The following is a 19,636-nucleotide window of genomic DNA, read 5'->3' as shown; positions in this document are numbered from 1 at the left end:
AAAGGGGAAAGGGGAAAGGGGGAAAGGCTCAGGAAAACATCTACATTAAATGGGAAAAGTCTATTTTACATCACTTTCATGCCTCACACAAACTAAACACACCAGAAGGATAACAGAGAGACTCTGACGTAGGCCCCTTCCAATTCCGAGAGAGACTTTTACAATAGGAAATCATTGTATACGCATCAAACATTACCAACACTGATTTAAGCTGGACTAAACCATATAGAAAATCAGGTCTTCCTCATGACAGACAAATGAAGGGCTGACCTACACACAAAATGGACAGTATTAAACTCAGGAATACTGTGCCAACAGAAGAAAACCTGAAAGAATGGAATCAAAGAAGTAAAATGGCAGTACATAACTGTATCTCAAAACACCACCTAACTTGGACAAAGTGATCTAAGGTCTCTCAAGATAAACATTATCAAAGTTATTCAGTTTGACAGATGAGAATAAACTATTTGTAAAAACAAAACAAAAAAAGTAAGGGGGTCACATATATCAGCAGAACAATTGAACAATTTCACTGTGGATAAACTGTGTTTGTAGTTCACACTGACAGAAATTAACCAGAACCGAAAGAAAGTAACAATAACCAAGTCCTTACAATCATTCACCTAAATTTTAGCATAAACAGCTCAGTTCTGGCTTTTTCCTATACTTCTGCGATTCAAACCCCTTTCCTTTCAGATTTCTTTACAAATGTATTTGTAAGGATTTTAACTTGTTATGAAGAATCCAGCAAGAACAAAATATACTATACCCTAGAATATCTACTACTCAAAGAGGAGTGTGAGATATGCAGTATCTATTATGTGTATCTAACATACGTAGGTACTAAACGTAGGTTCGAATTTTGATAGAATTTAAACTACCAAGTGAGTATTTTTTAAATAGTCTTTTTAAAAATCCACAGTAACAGTTGCATTTTGCCCAACCCAAATTTATACTCTAGGTGTTTTTATGAGCATCCCTTTGTGCTTACTATAGACTCCAACCTCTCTGTTTCTTAAAATCTCCTGGCTTGTCTACAGAACTAAAGATCTCTGGCACTTATGACATGACAAGATAAAGCCCAAGACACTTCCAAACTAATCCACAGAGATGCTACATCATATTTGCAGAATCAAGACTTAAACAAGATTAAACTTTCATTTTACAAAAATCACATCAGCAAAATTCCTAATGAAATGACAACATATTGGTATTATGAAAGCCCTAAACGCATGACAGGTAAGCCAGGAATATATGATAGTAAGGTCGGGAATACATGACAATTAAGGCAGAATATAGCATGTCATTTACAACTTAGTATTTAACAAAAGTAAAAGGATATAGTGATATAGTACCTGGAACATCATGATCTGTTTGTTCATTTGTTTATATTGCCAGTACCAGGATTTTAACTCAGTACTTCACATTTGCTTGGATGGTGGCCCTATCACTTGAACCACCCCTTTAGCCTGACTTTTTGTTGGTTATTTTGAAGACAGTCTCACAAACTTTGCTGCCCAGGCTAGCTTTGAGCCATTATCCTCCTGATAGCAGCCTCCTGATTATCTAGAATTACAGGTGTAAGCCACCATACATTTTTACATGAACATGAGGACAGGAAGGAAATGAACTTTTGGAAATTATCACCAAAGTCTTATATCCCATAATATGATAACTCTTATAAAAACCACTGAGTAGTTAAGACATGGTACTCTTATAATAATCCTAGCTTAGAAGTTAAGAAAAATAACTAGTAGCTAGCAGCATAGTTTAGTGGGTTGAGAGCTTGCCTAGCATGCAGTGAAGGTCCCAGGTTTGATCCCCAGCAATGGGGAAAAAGGGAGATAAAAACCTGCTGCAGAAAAATTTAGGTTGAAAATAAATGTCTTGTATTTTAGTGTACTCCATTATGCACAATATTAAAAGTGCCATGAGCAACTGATTTTTTTTTCTAATTAAACTCTATAGTTAGAGCAAGTCCTAAGCAAAAATTCTGGTTATATACTTCCCTGCCAACAATTTATGCTCAAAAATGTTATACTCCCTTCATACTTCTTCCTTGACTCCTTCCTTCCTTCTTTTCTTTCTTCATTCACTCAACATGACCATCATCTATGTAAAAAAGGTAAGTAAGACTCAGGCTCTGCACCTGAATTTCCTAAGAGACAGAGGACACAGGCATGTTATTGTTACAAGAAATATGATAAAACTCTAACATACAATACAATATTGCTAAGTAAGCAGTCACATTTATCAGAATTTATCCAAATAAAGAATTTCAGAAATCTAGACAACTGATAACTGCAGGATGAGAGTGGTAGTAGTAGTAGTAGTAGTGGTAGAATCCAGGGGCCTCAAGCTTGCTAGGGAAGTGCTCTACAACTTAAGCTACCCTCCTAGCTTGGTTTTGATTTTTGAGATAGTCTATCTACATAGCCCAGGCTGGCCTTTAATACTCAGTTCTCATGCCTCATCCTCTGGAGTTACTGAGATTGCAGGCATGGACTACCATACACTGGGAAAACTGACTCAAAAAATTCTTTTTTTTTTTTTTAATTGTGAAAATACCATATAGAGGGGTTACAATTACATGGGCAAGACAACTGACTCAAAATTTCTAAGCAAAGGTAAAGATAGATTTTACCCTAATAGCTAATTTTAACATATTTGTTTTAAAATATCTCTCCTTAAAACTGCATTACTAACTCAAATAGAACTTTTATTTTCAACAAACTCTGAAGTTTATTTCAAGGGTACTGAGATTTGAACTCACTCAGGGACATATACTTGGTATGCATATGCTTAACCTCTTGAGCCACGCCCTCTTTTTGCTTTAGGTTATTTTTCAGATGAGGTCTTATATTTATGCCCAGGGTGGCCAGCACTGCAATACTTCTAGTTATGTTTCCTGCATAACAGCAATGACAGAGATTCACCACCAACCCGGCTTTTACTGGGAGAAATGGGGTCTCAATGACTTTCTGTCCAGAATAGTGTTGAACCTCAATCCTTCGACATCAGCCTCCCAAGTAACTAGAATTGGACATAGCATGATCTTGTATAAAGGATGACAAATAGCATAAGATAGTATGCATTTTTACAGGCCAGGCTATAGCTAAGTATATAGCCCAAAGTATATGAAAGCTTATACTATATTCATAGTAAATACAAATAAAAGATAATATGGAAAAATAAAATGCAAATTATTATTTACAAGAATAATCGATGTGTGCATACATTAAAAAAAAACCCTAATAGGAGTGACAGTGTAATTAACTAGCACTTCTTATAGAGAAGAGACCGAGTAGGAAATCTATAATAATACTACTCCAATCATTTTATTTATTTTTTTATTTTTTATTTTTTTTGCAGAGTCTGGGGCTTGAACACAGGGCCTGGCACTGTCCCTGAGCTTCTTTTGCTCAAGGTTAGTACTCTGCCACTTGAGCCACAGTGCCACTTGCACCTTTTTCTGTTTATGTGGAACTGAGGAACTGAACCCAGGGCTTGTTGCATGGTAGGCAAGTACTCGACCACTAAGCCACATTCCCAGCCTATTCCAATCATTTTATTCCTCTATTTCAAGGGAAAGGAGAAATAAAACTACCAAATCATACTTTTTATTTCAGTAATGGGGCTTGAACTCAGGGCCTGAGTGCTGTCCCTGAGTTCTTCTGCTCAAGGCTAGTGCTCTACCACTTGAGCCACAGCTCTACTTCCAGTTTTTGAGTGGTTAGTTGGAGATAAGAGTCTCACAGGGACTTTTCTGCCAGGGTTGGCTTTAAACTGCAATCCTCAGATCTCAGTCTCCAGGGTAGCTAGGATTATAGGCATGAGTCATCAGCACCCTGTATCATTACATTTTTATAACTGTTAAAGATAATTACAATGAATATGTTTTAGGGCAAATTCTGTGAAAGTAGGAATATAACTGAAGAAATAAGATATCTGAAATTAGATCAATTATAGAAAATGTCTATTTCTATACTAAACAGATTTCTGTTAAAAGTACTCTAAGATGATCATCTTCAGGTTAATATACTTGAGATCACTTTGCATCAGATTTCCTAGTTCCAGTCCTTTGCTCAGCACCTCAGCCACAAGTTCTCTTTTGAGAATCTCTAGCACCAAATCTCTAAAGCACCATATCATTATCTTTCTTCTATACAGTGATTTATACACACCTCACTGCTCCTGTTAGATCTATGATTCCATCATCCGCAGCTAAACCAGGTAACTTTTAAGCAGCAAACACTTGGGATGACTAAGTAATGATATGCTCACTCGTGTGAACTAGCACTCTCTCACACATATACGCATACACGCACACACATACAGGAGGCTAAAAATCTGGCTTTATCATGTTGTATGAAATATGTGAAGAAGCTGATTTTTAAAAATCTAACAATCAACAGGAATGTGGTATTCAAACCAGAGGAAAGTAGAATGTCACCTTATATATTTAGCACTCAAACCATAATGGGAAATAATACTAAGTGTATTTTGAGAGGTCACTAAAAACTTAAGATAGCAAATGATTTCTTATTCCATGATACTAATAAAAAATGGACAATTTTATTATGGGGAGAAGTACTGGAGTTGAGCCAGGGGCCTCAGGTCTGCTAGGCAGATGATTTACCACTGAACTATAACTCAAGTCCTTTTTTGCACTGTTTTTGTTGTTGTTTTAAGATAGTCTCGCTTCCTGCCTGGGTGCATGCCTAGACTGCGACCTGCCTATCTTAGGCTTCCTCTTATAGCTAGAATAGATAAACACGACCACATCTAGCTTCCCTTCCATTAAAATGAAGTCTAAAAGATTCTTCTGCTTGGGCTAGTGTGGAATCACAATCCCCCAGATCTCAGCCTCCCACTCAGCTGGGATGGTAAGTGTACACCATCTCACCCAACTATTGACTAAAAGAGGTCTTTCTTGTGTATACCTAGGCTGGTCTTGAACCTTGATCTTCTGGATCTTAGCATACCAAGCCACTAGGATTACAGGTATCAACCAATGGCACCCACTAGAATGGACAATTTTATAATATCTAAAGGTAAAGGTCATAAAAATGCATATGAATTGCTGTCAGTACACTTTTTAATCTTCTTCAAATCAAAGCTGGATGCAATGTGAACAATATACTAAATTACACATGCAGAAGAAGTTTCATAGCACTTTAGATCATTTGATTGTTCATCCATTAAAATCTTTCCAATGAACCTGTACCATATGTACAATAAAATGAACAATATTCAATAGTAACCAGGGTGCTTGCCTGTAAGGAACAAGAAACACAGACATAGAAAAACAGGTATGAAATACTTTCATGAAAAAGAAGGGGGTCCAAATCAAATGCCAATCTGGTACAGATAAAGAACTTAAAACTTCAGAGGAAGGGATGAAGTAAGTGTCTAAGAAGCAGAAGTTGAATTGTACATTAAAAGATGGTCATAATTTAACATAAGTGCACAAAACAACTAAGCATGTATAGCAAGCACTTAGGTGGATATTCTGAGTAAAAAGGACCCTTGAAGCTGGGAAGTAGAATAAAGATAGTTTAGAATAATGGCCTGTGATTGATTTGCAGAGAAACTTGAAAGGCAAATTAGTATATCTGGCTAATGGTCATTAGTGGAACACTTCAAAGCAACAAACATGAAAAAGGAAGAATTTAGGGGCTGAAGGTCTATACCAGTAGTACAGCATTTACCACATATGCACAAGGCCCTATATCAATCACCAGGACACACATATAAAAAGGCAGGAAGACAGGCCGGCAGGCAGGAAGGCAAGAAGGAATGAAGGAACAAAGGAACGAAGGAAGGAGTGGGAGACATGCATCTATAGAAAAATCATCTTGCTGTCCTATAATCAGAACAGCTTTTTCCCCACCCGGTACCAGCACTGGGGCTTGATCTCCAGGCCTCTGCTCAGCCTCTTTGCTCATGGCTGACACTCTACTATCTGAGCCACACCTTCACTTCTGCTGCTTTGCTGGTTAATTTAAGATTAGCATCTCTTGGATTTGTCTGCCCAGGATGGCTTCAAATTGAGATTCTCAGACCTCAGCCTCCTCAATAGCTACAATTACTAGTGTCCAGCTCAGAAGTTAAACAGACTGGAAGTTGAGAGACCTACTAAAGAAATAAGTAAAATAGGTCTCAATACAGGTTACACCAAAAGAATAAGAAAAAGAAGGAATGCATATTTAATAATTACAACAGACAAGATGGAAGATCTGGGCAAAGATGACAAAGATTTCATACCTAAGTAGTCCCACAAGAGACAGAAAGAATATAAATGAGTTTTTGAGTCTGCAAGGTCTGGTCCAAACCTGTGCTGTGTATAAGCTATTTAACTTCCCTAAAGCCAGTTTCCTCAAATGTAAAGAGATAGCTACCTTCTATGGATGTTCAGAAGATTAATAAGAAAATATAAAGCATCGATGCCAGGTGCTGGTGGCTCACGCCTGTAATCCTAGCTACTCAGGAGGCTGAGATCTGAGGATCGTGGTTAAAGCCAGCCAGGGCAGAAAAGTCCATGAGACTCTTATCTCCAATAAACCACCAGAAAACTGGAAGTGGTGCTGTGGCTCAAGTGGTACAGCACTCACCTTGAGCTGAAGAGCTGAAGGACAGCACCCAGGCCCAGAGTTCAAGCCTCACAACTGACAAAAAATAAAATAAAAATAAAGCATCGAGAACACAACAGGCACTCAATTACTGTGACTGTTACCTTTCTCCCTTGGCTCTCCTTTCTTTAAGAATTCTCTTTCAGAATGCAACAGTACATCAGGTAATCTATCTACTAAGTTTTATTTCAGAATTGATCAAATTGAGTTCATGGAAAAAATTAGACGATTCATTTAATGGAAAACAACAAATTATTTTTCTATTGGTATCAAAAGACAGATTGACCATGAAACGTACAAATGTTTTTTTCAAAGGAGGGACGATGTAAACACTGAATACTCTTTAAAGACATATATATCTAGATAGAAATCTTCTGTAGAATAACCCTTTGGTTATTTGATTCATAAATCCAAAGACAATTTCCTTAAAAAACATAAGGGTAATCTATTTAAAACAAGACTTTTTTTAATGTATACATCAAAATCCAATGGAAGCTGAATTTCCAAATATGGACCTTCCCATTAAGAGAAAAAGGTTAAAAGTATAAATTTATTTTAAAACAAGTTGACTAAAAGCAAAGTTCAGACATAATAACAAATTACTCACCTTCCATGGGCATGGAAATCTAGGCGTAAAAACTGGTCCTCATGTGAGACTGCTCTTTTGGCACGCTGGTGTTTTTGGTGTAATGAGTCCACATTGTAAGATAATCCTTCATAATGTCTAATGTACTTATTTAGAGGATTTCCATACTGACCTATAAAAACAGATAAAATCTGAATTAGTATCATCTTGAAGGTCTCCCTAGCTCTTCCATAATTCTGCAGCTACCAACAATATGTATGAAACAAATGTTCTACTAATCCCAGTAGTAATATTATGAATACCCCATTGTTTTCACATGTATTTTTTTTTTCTTTGTGGGTCCAGTTGTGGGGCCTGAACTCTGGGCCTGGGATCTGGCCCTCAGCTCTTCAGCTCAAGGCTAGCGCTCTACCACTTGAGCCACAGCGCCACTACTGGCTTTTTTTCTTTTTGCTTATGTGGTGCTGAGAAATCGAACCCAGGGCCTCATGCATGCAAGGCAAGCACTCTACCACTGAGCCACCTTCCCAGCCCCTACACGTATTTTTTAAACTTACTTAAATGGTAATTCCAACCATATACAAAAATTTGTCCATTAGCTGTAGATTTGTCTTACATCTTTTATGAGGTTGAGGAAGGTTTTTTTTTTAATCATACTTTACTGATTTAAGAAAAAACTATCTCACTCTTTACTGATTAAAAAAAAACTATTGGGAACAGATGCTCATTCTCCATCTATTGGAACAATCAAACTTTTTTTCTTTCTGTTTTGTTAATATGATAACTTAAACTGTCAGATTTTTTTTTTTTTTTTTTGGGTCCGGTTGTGGGGCCTGAACTCTGGGCCTGGGCGCTGTCCCTCAGCTCTTCAGTTCAAGGCTAGCGCTCTACCACTTGAGCCACAGTACCACTTCCGGCTTTTTGCTTATGTGGTGCTGAGGAATCGAACTCAGGGCCTCATGCATGCAAGGCAAGCACTCTACCACTGGGCCACCTTCCCAGCCCCCAGATTTTTTTTTTATGTTAAACCAACCTTGCCTTCCTGAGTCTTACTTGGTCATATTGTTGGATTCAGTCGTTGCTCCAATTTTATCTGAAATTTTTATCTGTGTTAATGATAGATACCGGTTTGGAGTTTTCTGGTATTATCTTTGTCATATTTAGTCCTGGCTTTAGAAGTATGTGCCACAAGTCCAGCTAAATCTGAAAATGTGTTAACTATAATAATGACAAATAGAAAACGCCACTACTGATCTCATGTGAGGGACCATAGTCAAAATACCGAGATACTAAAAATATTGTACAAAATTGTCTTCAGACTATGCATACAAGGTATACAGGAATCAAAATTAATTTTGTGTTTAGACTTGTTTATTTATAAATGTATACATATATGGATAAAAATATTCTAACATTAAGAGAAAAAAAACAACTGGTTCCAAGCAATTTGAATAAGGGATACTCACTGATAAGGACCTGACATTAGTGTACTGCCAATTTTTTCCCCTTTACCCTTTATAAGTTTATATATTTACATTTAAACCTTCATATTTAAATTTTTGTTTAAATAAAAAATTGTCTCTCAGGCTGGGAATGTGGGCTAATGGTAGAGTGCTTGCATAGCATGCACTAAGCCCTGGGTTCAATTCCTTAGTACTAATAAACAAAAAAGCAAGAAGTGACACTGTGGCTCAGCAGTGGTAGAGTGCTAACCTTGAGCAAAAGCTCAGGAACAGTACCCCAGCCCTGAGTTGAAGCCCCAGGACAAAAAAAAAAAAAAGATGAAAAAAAGTCGTTCCACCATTTTCACTTGTATTCTTTCTAACAATAAATCATCTGTCCTCCTTATCTAAATATATGTAGTCTTTTCTTAGTCTGCCTTTAAGACCTTCCTTTTTACTACTACTGGCTTTGGGCAATTTATGAGATGTTTTGGTATAGTCCTCATGACATTTCCTAAGCTTTAGTTTCATTGTATTTACTTCCCAGAGCTGGGAATTTTTATTCATCCTTCTTTAAAGGCTCCAATAAGTATGTATTACTCTACTGAAACTTTTCCCACTCTGCACTGATGAGCTTTTCATCTTTCTAAAAATTTCTTTTTTCTTTGTTTCATATTAGGTGATTTCCAGCACTGTGTCTGCTATCCCTCTAATATTACACAATATCTAATCTGTTTTTAATTAGATATGTATTAAGTCATCTGTTAGAAATTATATATATATATATATATATATATATATATATATATGTATATGTATACAGTAAATTCAAGATTAAAACAAAACTAGAGCCAGGTGCCAATGGTTCACACCTATAATCCTGAGCTGAGATTTGAGGATTGAGATTTCAAGCCAACCCAGGCAGGAAGGTCTATAAGACTCTTATCTACAATTTACCACCAGAAAGCTGGAAGTGGAGCTGTGGTTCAAGCGGTAGAGTTCTAGTCTTGACCAAAAATAAATAAATAAATAAATAAATATTCAGGGGTAGTACCCAGGCCCTAAATTCAAGCCCCAAGACACACACACACACACACACACACACACACACACACACACACACATACACACACACACACACACACACACACACACACACACACAGAATCTTGATGGCAAGCCAAAGCCCAGGAGTTGTGGCTGGGCTGATTTTGGAACTTAGGACAGTGACAACACACCTGAGTGGTAGTCTCCTCTTCAACTGTGACTGGCTAACCCTGGGGCAAAAGATTAGAACCCTGCCCAAAAGAGGTATCTGTGTACCTAACGATGTTTCCTTAAAAAAAAAAAAAAAAAAAATGGGACCTATGTTTCTTTGGGTCTGGCTTACTTCACTTAATATAATTTTTTCCAAGACTTCCTATTTCCTAACAAATGGAGCAGTGTCATTCTTTCTGATGGAGGCATAGAATTCATATGTATATATTGCAATAACTAGTATATGTCTAGGACAAGCAGAAAAGGTCAAAAGCTATGTACATATGACCATATAAGATGACGTTAAGCGAAATGAACCTCAAGATAGGGACACAAGAGATTATAACTTTGTTGCTGTTGTTTTTAATGCATTTATAATGTACTGTGTGATTTTTTTTTTGTGTGGCTTTTGTATGTTCTTCCCCCATGGTATAACCCCTGTTTTCATTGTATTTGATTGTGGTGTCCTGCATCTTGTTTATACATTTTTCTAATTTGGTGAGGGGAAGGGAAATAACAAAAAGTTGAAATAAGGATATAGGCTGACCCATTGTTAACAATAAGATGTACAAGACACTATGTTGAAAATGAACTTTACAATTTGGGGTGGGGGGAAGGGGAGGAAGGGGGGCAGCGAGGAGTTAGGGAGGGGGAGAGGAAAGGAATGGTAAGAGACAAACAAAGGAGGAGGTAACAATGCTTGATACAAAATGTACTTATTACCTTACTCATGTAACTGTAACCCTCTGTACAGTATCTTTACAATAAAAAACATATACTAGCCGGGCACCAGTGGCTCATGCCTATAATCCTAGTTACTCAGGGGGCTGAGATCTGAGGATCACGGTTCACAGCCAGCCTAGGCAGGAAAGTCTGTGAGACTCTTATCTCCAATAAACCACTCGAAAACCAGAAGAAGTGCTGTGGCTCAAGCAGTAGAGCACTCGCCTTGAGCTGAAGAGCACAGGGACAGCGCCCAAGCCCAGAGTTCAAGCCCCATGACCAAAATATGTATTTTTTAAACCCATTTTTTCTTCAAATGTACCCTGATAGCTTACTATCATGAAAATTTTGTCTCATTTAATTATATAGTTAATTAAACACGTTAGCTTGTTTTCACTATGACAAAGAACTGAGCAAAATAACGTGAAAGAGGAAGAAGTTATTCTGGCTCAGTGTCACAGGTTCTCATCTATTGTGGTGGGGAGGGTGTGGCAGAGCAGGGCAGCTCACATCAGTGTGGCCAGGAAGCAGAGAGAGAATGCCTACACTTGCAGGTTTTTTCCCTCTTCCTCTTTTATTCCATAGGGACCTTCAGCCTAAGGTGCTGAATGTGGTGCCCCCCCACATTCAGGGGGGTTCTTTCCTCTTTAATCTTCTTTGGAGATGCTCTCACAGACATGAACAGAAGTGTGCTTTACTAATCTCGTGGATGCTTCTTAATCCAATCAGGTTGACAATCAAGATGCAGATGGTTTTCTTTGGTCCTAGATTCCTGACACACAAACCCCACCACCCCAGGGGCACACAGATGCACTGACTCTTGGTATTAGAAAGTCTGACTTCTGGTATTACAAAGTCACACCATGAATAGAAATACCAGGAAGGCGGGGCGCCTGTGGCTCATGCCTGTAATCCTAGCTACACAGGAGGCTGAGATCTGAGGATCATGGTTCAAAGCCAACCTGGGCAAGGAAAGTCTGTGAGACTCTTAGCTCCAATAAACCACTAGAAAACTGGAAGTTGTGCTGTGGCTCAAGCGGTAGAGCGCTCGCCTTGAGCTTAACTGCTGAGGGATAGCGCCCAAGCCCAGAGTTCAAGCCCCCATGACCGACCAAAAAAAAGAAAGAAGAAAGAAGAAAGAAGGAAGGAGGGAGGGAGGGAGGGAGGGAGGGAGGAAGGAAGGAAGGAAGGAAGGAAGGAAGGAAGGAAGGAAGGAAGGAAGGAAGGGAGGGAGGGAGGGAGGGAGGGAAGGAGGAAGGAAGGGAGGGAGGGAGGGAGGGGAAAAAAAAGAAATACCAGGAAGCTCTGAACCACCTGACTACAGCAAGTCATGTCCAGGCCTTGGTGTCTGGCTACTCCACCAGTCTATTTTCTCTGTCCAGTAACTACAGAACTTGAAGAATGGTCCATTTGTCTAAATTTAAATTAAGGCTTAGCTCATCTGTGACAGGTGATGATGCTTCTCAACGCAATCAAATTGAGAACTGTGATTAACTGTCTTAACAATAAGACATGAATCGGATGGAACAAGAAGTAAAATTTATCAAGCACTCGCTATCTGGCAGGGTCTGTATTGCTCCACACTTTTTCATTTAATCCACCCAATAGACTTAGAATGTAAGAACTGCTTGCCAATTTTAAAGAAAATTGAGGCTTCAGGGATATATAACAAGTCCAAGGTCACAAAGCAAATAAGAGGCAATGGGAAGGAGGTAATTTTGGTTTCAATGATTTTGAGACAATATATAATACTATTGCCTTCATCATAAGTAATAGTCACAAGTTGTGTTTCTGATGGGACTACAAAAAACTGAAAAGAAAAAAAATCAAAATACAGTACATGACACAAGCCTTCTTAAAACTGAATTGACATCTACCTTTAAGATGCAGAACACCGTGCAATAAACTACTAAAAAAGAATGTACTTTTTATAGACAAAAAAAAATATGTGTGTATACCTTTGATTTCCACAGCTAGTAATTGCAATTGGCATGATTTACTCCACAGGAGCCCTGGCCAATCTCCAACCCTTGCAATACTTACCTCAGTGAGACACCACAAAATTGCCTGTTCCCACACGCAGAGTCTAGACCTACTCAACTGAGATTTGTTCCTATACTTTAGCAACCAGTCAAAAACTTGCAAAGTAGAGACAGAACACAGGTCTTTCATCAAATTGCATTGAATCTAATAATATTCACCCATCTCTAAACAAAGCTTAGCTTCTGACCCACTCACTTTTGTATCAGATCTCTCCTTGTTAAGCATCTTCCTGATATCCCCAATGTTAAGCTACCTTTCTACTCCAATTCCTTATCACCTATTTCTAGCCTGTCCTTGTTATTTGCTACACTAACCCAATCCACGTTCTATCAATCTAGATGCTCTGGTACTTACAATATCATCCTTTCTTATACTATTAAAGAGAAATCATGAACTTGGCAAAGTACCACCAGACACAAGTAGAAATTCAAGGTTTTGTATTCCTTATAAATCAACATGCACAGGACTGGGAAGGTGGCTCAGTGGTAGAGTGCTTGCCTTGCATGCATGAGGCCCTGGGTTCGATTCCTCAGAACCACATAAGCAGAAAAAGCAGGAAGTGGCGCTGTGGCTCAAGTGGTAGGGCGCTAATCGTGAGCTGAAGAGCTGAAGGACAGCACCCAGGCCCAGAGTTCAGACCCCACAACTGACAAAAAAAAAAAAATCAATATGCACTAGCCAGGTGCCTGTAGCTCATGCCTATAATCCTAGCTACTCCGGAGGATGAGATCTGAGTAAGCCAGCCCAAGCAGGCAAGTCTGTAAGACTCTTATCCCCAATTAACCACCAGAAAACCAGAAGTGGCACTGTGGCTCAAAGTGGTAGAGCACTAGCCTTGAGTGAAAAAGCTCAGAGACAACATCCAGGCCCTGAGTTCAAGTCCCACAACTGACACACACACACACACAAAACCAACATGCACATCCTACTCAGAAAACTGACCCAGAAACTATGTTTTTGTCCATAAACACTAAAGTATTTTCCAATGTGATCTCCTATCATCTATTATTTACACAGCAACTAGGGTAATGGAGACTTCCGTTAGAGTAGCTTGGTATCCCAGATGCCAGCAGAATACACTATAACTGCCCCTCGAAATATGTAAAAGGACCACACTAATGTCACTCCACTTGTTTTTTGTTTGTGGTACTAGAAATTGAACCCAAGACTTCACATGTGGTAGACAATTGCTCTAATCCTAAGCGACCCTCCAGTCCATTTCCATGGACTGAAAACAAATGTGGGAATAGCTGTCACAAATGCCTGAACTTCAGCAAGCAAACATGTCTGCTCAGTTAGAATCCCAGTCGACAGAGATGATTCTGATCAGAGGTATCTGGTTCATAACACTAACTTATATGCCTGTGTCCTGGTTACAAATAAGAGTCCGGAAATTTGAATTAGGGAGATGAAACTCATAACACATACCAAACACAGCGAGGTTTTAGAAGGAAGAAGGCAGTCAAAATGACTGGTCTCCTTTGTACTTCCATATTTGCACAGCTATCATCTACTCTTCAGATAGCAGCTGTAGTAACTCTGTCCAGTGGAAGTCCAATCATGCCATTCCTCTGCCAAGTTTCCCGATTCACTTGCTAAGAAGGCCAAATCAATGACCCTTGTAAGAGGCTGCATTGCCCCACACAAGTCCCACATCTCTCTTACCTGGTCTTCCATCACTTTTCCCTTGTGTGCTACAGCTACAGACGTCTTATTGTCCCTCTGCCTGGAACATCCTCCCCCAAAGCACCAATGACTTCTACACTTCATTCAAGTAGCCACTCCGTTTCCCCAAAGCTTCTCTGATCACACTATCTCAAAGTACGTATCTCCATCATTCTCATTCTAACATCCTGCTTTGCTTTTCTTCATGAGTTCGAACTAATGTATATCTCTACCCCCACTAACACTAGACAATCAATTCCAAATTCCCTGAGAACAAAAACTTTGCACTGGAGCCGGGCACCAGTGGCTCATGCCTGTAATCCTAGCTATTCAGGAGGCTGAGATCTGAGGAGCTCGGTTCAAAGCCAGCCCATAGAGGAAAGTTCGTGAGACTCCTATCTCCAATTAACCACCAGGAAACCGGAAGTGGCACTGTGGCTCAAGTGATAGAGCGCTAGCCTTGAAATGAAGAGCTCAGGGACAGTGCCCAGCCCCAGAATTCATGCCCCCCACAACCGACTAAAAAAAAAAAACAACAAACTTTGCATTGTTCACTAATGTGCATCTTCAACAGCCCATTACAAAACAGATGCTCAATAAATATTAATTGAGTAAATAATAATTTACTCAATGTTTCACAGGAATTTTCATTTTCACTCAAATTTATTTTCTAAAAAGAGCAGACTATACCTGGCTGATTAAGAGAGTCATAACTACAACCACCAAACAAGTATGAGGCCCCGAGTTCAAGCTCCCAGGGACCAAAGAGGAGTAAGCACCAATAATCATCTGAAAATATGTGATCCTATAATACTCATACAAGAAGTAAAAAACTGGGCTGGGAAGGTGGCTCGGTGGTAGAGCGCTTGCCTTGCATGCATGAGGCCCTGGGTTTGATTCCTCAGCACCACATAAGCAAAATGAAAAAAGCTGGAAGTGGCGCTGTGGCTCAAGTGGTAGAGGGCTAGCCTTGAGCTGAAGAGCTGAGGGACAGCACCCAGGCCCAGAGTTCAGGCCCCACAACTGGACCCCCCCCCCAAAAAAAAAGAAGTAAAAAACTTTCTAATAAGCCTGGCATTTGTACAATACTTTTTGTTCTTTTTTTTTTGGCCAGTCCTGGGGCTTCACCTCAAGGCCTAGGCACCATCCCTGAGCTGCTTTTGCTCAAGGCTAGCATTCTACCACTTGAGCCACAGAGCCACTTTTGGCTTTTTCTGTTTATGTGGTACTGAGGAATCAAACCCAGAGCTTCATGCATGCTGGGCATGCACTCTACTAAGCCACATTCCCAGGCCAAAAAAAATATATGTTCTTTTAAAAGCTTATAGATCTAAGACTGGGGGCTTTGCCTTTTTACTGACAATGGTAAACCACTCAACAGATGTATTTTCTTCTCCTTTTGCTGTCATCTTTTTTTAATTGAGGTAAAAATTCACATTACTAAAGGCCATCATTTTAACCATTTTAGAGTATACACTGACCAGGTGAGGCCAAACTTTTGAATAGGATCATTGACTGCTGGGTTAGAGAGATTGAAGGGACAAAGTAGGAAGAACGACTCACACCTTTCACGATAACCAGAGTAATGGATGTTGGCTCATGTCAACACGAAGTAGCAGTGGAATTAAAGTTGCCATACTGTGAAGGAGTAGCTGACAGGTTGTTGTGCAAACTTTTATGTGCACAGGATAAAAAAGAGAAGAATTAAGGATGACTCCAAGTTTTAGATATGAGTACTTCAAGACCGGAGCTTCCATTTATTGAGTTGGAAAAGACTAATGAGGAAAAGGAGTTGGAGATGAGGGGGAACAGACATTCGGTTTGGGGCATGTTACACTTGAGATGACCATTAAACGTTTAACCAGGGATGTCCGCAGGCAGTTGAGATACTGAAGTCTGGAAGTCAAGAATGATATCTGGACTAGACAAAAACATATGGATGCCATCATTAAATTAGGGGGTAATAAAAGTACTAGTACAAACACAGAAACTACTTCTTCCAAATGTCTGTTGGCATTTTAATAAACATATGGTGTGTACTCCAAAATAGATTATTTTTCTTCCTCTACCTTAAATCTTTTATATACATCAAATAGACTTGTATAAAAAATAAACACAGCATGCAAGTCCAGGAGTGAAAAACAAAACAATAAAGAGAAACTAGTATCATCTCTAAATACAGACCTGGAGCAAAATGAACAACAGGGACATGGAATTCAGGGGTACAATGCTTGCCCAACAAGGACAAGGTCCTGGGCTCCATTCTCAGGACAATAACAATAACAAAAAGATAAGATGACAACCTTAAAACTCCTTTCATTCCTTCTGCTCCCATGAAAAGACTTCAACAACAGAGAAACAGGTGTTAAGTGATAATGGTAAAAATAAGTATAGAGTAAAATGTTCCAATCTAAAACCAGTTGAAAATGACAGCTTCCCATCAGGAGAGTTTCCAGACAATTTAAGTTTACCTCTGTGGCAAATATCTTTCAGTTTGAACCATTATTGATTTTTCTCCCTACTTTAACATCTTGCTTAGGCTCAGCCTTAACAATATCTTTAGCAGAATAGGCCAAAACCATGTGATAATCTCAAGATCACATATGGTGCCACTGTTTCTACATAAAAGTTTCACTCTGCAATTTATTCTGTCAATTTCATCTTTCTCTTTTGTTATTTTTACCTGTACTGAAAAGCTTCCCAGTGGCAGGTACTCTACTAAGTAGAAATCTGAATTTTCCCACTTTCAAAGCAAAAAGTAAGCCAGGTATTATAGTGCACACCTGTTATAACAGCACTTTAAGAGACTGAGGCAGAAGGATCATGAGTTAGAGGCCAGCCTGGGATATATAGTAAGACCTTGACTAGAAAAAAGCAAAAAAGTACCTAGGGGTAGTGGTACATGCCTGGTGATCTCAGCACTTAGAAGGCAGAGAGACAAGGAGGACAGTTTGAGGCCAGTTTGGGCTATCTAAGAAGATTGTCTCAAAAAATAATAATAGTAATAATAATTATCTTGTTAGTTATGTAGGACAATATCCTTACTCTTGGGAGCTAGAAAGTATTTTCAGGGCCAGGTTCCAGTGGCTCATGCCTGTAATCCTAGCTACTCAAGAGGGCTGAGATCTGAAGATAGTGGCTTAAAGCCAGCCAAGGCAGGAAAAGTCCATGAGACTCTTTATCTCCAATAAACTACTCAGAAAACTGGAAGTGTCACTATGGCTCAAGTGTCAGTGTTAGGCTTGAGCTGAAAAGCTGAGGGACAATGCCTAGGCCCAGAGTTCAAGCCACAACTGACAAAAATAAAGTATTTTCAGGGTACAACTTACTAACAAATAGGTCAGGAAAAACATGAATATATACTAGATTAGTAAAACAAATGACAAAAAAATCATAATTTATGTAAAAATAAATACAAGTGCTAATTGTACTATTTTACAGTTCTAGCCATCCAAATAGTACAAAAAAATTTTAAGATAAAAATTTAAGGGAAAGTGAAGAATATCAAGCAAATGCTTATTTGTAAAACTGGTAGGAAAAAATTAGACTGATCAATACAATGGAGAAAACAGGTTATCTTAATTTTAAAAAAAAAAAAAAGTTTTTAAGCTGAGGGAAAAGCCAGGCACACACTTGTAACCCGAGCACTTAGGAGGCTGCAGCAAGAAGAGTCACAAGTAAAAGCCTAAGCTACACAGTGAGACTGCTGTAAAAACAAAAAAGCACTTGAGTGTGGCACTGTGGGAACAGCTCAATGGCAAAGCAATTCTCTGACACGTGTTATGCCCTAAGTTTAATCCCTAGCACCACAAATGTGCACACACATATTTGCACACAGATTTACACATACATGTATCTATGCAAGTATAAATATATCTATTTGTGCATTTTGCATTTACATAAACATCTATGTATTTGTACTTATACATATGTATATGTGTTTGGATTTATATACATATGTAAATTTATGTGCATGATTATGTGTGTGTATATGTAAATCTATGTGTGTGTATACATAATATGTGTGTGCTTAAATCTGTGTGATCTATATATAGATATAGATATACTATATCAAATGTCCTAAGAACAGTGCCTGGCATAGTGGAAGTACCCATGCTAACAACTATTATTTTCCATATCTCACAGAAGGCAGCATCTTACTTCCATGGAACCCTTATAGTAAGTAAAAGCTTCCATCTTATCCCTTTACTCTAAAACTCAGAAACATCTGCTCCAATCTAAGTCAGATACCATAAGATGAACCTTTCATTAACACCAATGGGAAAGGAATAGTATAGCCCTCTGATGGTGGGTCATTATGATGATATGATATGGGTGTTAGTAGATAAAGTTTCTTCTTATCTACATCCAAAATAAAGTTGATTCTAGTCTTAAGAATGACAGAAGAAAATCTGCAAAAATGTTTTGGCCTTACAAATCTTTTTTTTTTTTTTTTTTTGGGGGGGGGTCCGGTCATGGGGCCTGAACTCTGGGCCTGGGCGCTGTCCCTCAGCTCTTCAGCTCAAGGCTAGCGCTCTACCACTTGAGCCACAGCACCACCTCCCGCTTTTTTCTTTTTGCTTATGTGGTGCTGGGGAATCGAACCCAGGGCCTCAGGCATGCAAGGCAAGCGCTCTACCACTGAGCCACCTTCCCAGCCCCTTGGCCTTACAAATCTTATTTACAGAAAAACTCAATTAAGATAAAAGAAAGGATATGTGAAGAATAAGCTAAGGCTGGCACATTTCCATTTCTCAAAAAAATTAATTTTACTCATTTCCAACAGTTTTCACTTCTATAGTATCAACATTGGGTACCCAAAGCATAAAAGCGTATTTCCTTTCTACTTAAATCAACTGCACCTCAAATGTCATACTAGTGAGGAAGGCGTATGTTTGACAGTTATTCTCACACTGATCTCAAAGCACCAAGTACCACCCACAAAGCCTCACCTATATATATCAACAGTAGCCATCCAGGATCCATTAGGTCTATATTCAGCAGGACTTAAGTGTCTTCAATGCACTCAGATAAGCTGCTTCCACAAACAAGCTTCAAACAAGCTGGTATCCATTTCTTCACTGGAAACCAGTCAAACCATTTCTAGAAGCCAGTATCTCCGCTTCCCAGTTGCAAGTCAAAGTTCAAGATAGGGGGCCATGGCAAGATTAAAAGCACATTTCAACACACCCACAGTTTCAAATAAGCTAGACTGTAAAAAACAAAAAGAATAAGGTCACTGGCTCAGAAATGAAACTAAGTAGCTCTTTCATACATTGCAAACTAAA

General features: G+C 38.9%; 1 protein-coding gene across 2 annotated transcripts in view; it reads right to left on the bottom strand.

Moving 5' to 3' along the window:
* Adam10 (ADAM metallopeptidase domain 10) overlaps positions 1-19,636 on the bottom strand; it is an 83,954-nt gene that overhangs the window by 52,999 nt on the left and 11,319 nt on the right. Inside the window, exons 1-2 of one of the 2 annotated variants that reach the window (XM_069995316.1) lie at positions 19,301-19,546; positions 7,240-7,390 (exon numbers count right to left, since the gene is read on the bottom strand). In XM_069995316.1, the coding sequence (XP_069851417.1) occupies positions 7,240-7,390; positions 19,301-19,334 (185 nt within the window). In that variant the 5' untranslated portion in view covers positions 19,335-19,546. Of the gene's footprint in view, positions 1-7,239; positions 7,391-19,300; positions 19,547-19,636 lie in introns of those variants that run through there. The other variant, XM_069995315.1, reaches the window with a different exon arrangement.

The sequence above is a fragment of the Dipodomys merriami genome, unplaced genomic scaffold (assembly GCF_024711535.1).
Source record: "Dipodomys merriami isolate MVZ:Mamm:240054 unplaced genomic scaffold, mDipMer1.0.p SCAF_48, whole genome shotgun sequence".
NCBI lineage: Eukaryota > Metazoa > Chordata > Mammalia > Rodentia > Heteromyidae > Dipodomys > Dipodomys merriami.
Note: the sequence above shows the minus strand (reverse complement) of the source record. Positions and strands in the feature narration are given on the sequence as shown.